This window comes from Poecilia formosa, unplaced genomic scaffold (assembly GCF_000485575.1).
Source record: "Poecilia formosa unplaced genomic scaffold, Poecilia_formosa-5.1.2 Scaffold20, whole genome shotgun sequence".
NCBI classification, from domain to species: Eukaryota; Metazoa; Chordata; class Actinopteri; order Cyprinodontiformes; family Poeciliidae; genus Poecilia; species Poecilia formosa.
Window position 1 is genome coordinate 231,497 of NW_006799959.1, and position 1,195 is coordinate 232,691.

Genomic DNA, 1,195 nt, shown 5'->3' on the forward strand with positions numbered 1-1,195 from the left:
AAACGAACAGTTTTCAGCCTGATGTGTGGACGTGCATCTTGATAAAATACAAAATAATTATAAGAAGTTCATTCAAAGTTCAGGTGGTTCAGTAACTCAAATCCAAAAGTGAAATTCTGACATGTAGAGATGATGCAGTACATTATTGATTGATTACCTGCTTCGTTTAAGTTAGTTTGTTTCTACAAGGACAGAAGCAAAGGTTAGCTAAATTCACAACAAAGCGTAACAATATTTTTATTTTCTTCAGGGCAAAGGCGGAGCTAAGACTCTGATGAACACCATCATGCAGCTGAAGAAGATCTGCAACCATCCCTACATGTTCCAGCACATAGAGGTGAGCTCTGCTGGCACGAATACATGTTTCTGATGCTTCACTAGTTCAACTCCCTTACAGCTGCTTCAGTTTTCCTCCATGTAGGGTCGTTTGCTCACTGGTCACAGTGGCTGTTTGAGGTCTTAGAAGTTGGAGTTGTTTGTGTAGTTTTGTCTTCTCGTTAAAACATCATTATCTTCCATTTTGAACATTTTGGTTTATCTTTGTTCATTGTTTAGATCAAAGTAACCCAAAAGGCTCTGTGGTGTATTTTCAAAGCTCTTCCGAGTTCAGATATTTTTTTATTTTTAGGCCTTCACACCTTTTCCTAATGAAAATCCGACATTTTCTTTGATTCAGGAGTCTTTTGCTGAGCACTTGGGCTACCCGAATGGCATCATCAATGGGTAAGTTACACATAAAAGAGCTCTTCTTTTCTACAGCATCACAGCTCATTTCATCATCTGACTTACAAAGCATTGAATGTGAAAGAAGACAGCTCAATCAGGTGAAAACGTCACCGTACTTTTAGAACTTTTCAGAGTTTAAACAAGGTTTGGTAGGACTGACCAGACATATTCTGCAGAATGGCTCAAGGTTTTGTTCTGTCTAATATTACTACTATCATCTTTAATGAGCCGTTATTTAATCAGTTTGCTAAAAACCTAAACACAGACTGTCTCTCCTCCAGTGGAGACGTCTGAGTCAGATGGAAGAAATGAAAATGTTCCTGATCATAAGCTCATTGTTTTAGGGGTTTTTACGTTTCTTTTTACTGCTGAGCTTTTTAAAAATACAGATTTTCTTTTATATTAAAACAGGATTCTGCACATAATATTTGGGTTCTTTTTAACATCTTGTAAAACTGATGTTTGTTTC

At 37.0% G+C, this 1,195-nt stretch overlaps 1 protein-coding gene across 2 annotated transcripts in view; it reads left to right on the top strand.

Annotated features, from left to right (window-relative positions):
- smarca2 (SWI/SNF related BAF chromatin remodeling complex subunit ATPase 2) overlaps nucleotides 1-1,195 on the top strand; it is a 42,446-nt gene that overhangs the window by 21,885 nt on the left and 19,366 nt on the right. Inside the window, exons 1-2 of one of the 2 annotated variants that reach the window (XM_007547346.2) lie at nucleotides 245-337; nucleotides 677-723. The exons of the other annotated variant lie outside the window; for it this stretch is intronic. Of the exons in view, the coding sequence (XP_007547408.1) occupies nucleotides 275-337; nucleotides 677-723 (110 nt within the window). The 5' untranslated portion in view covers nucleotides 245-274. Of the gene's footprint in view, nucleotides 1-244; nucleotides 338-676; nucleotides 724-1,195 lie in introns of those variants that run through there. 2 annotated transcript variants of the gene reach the window in all.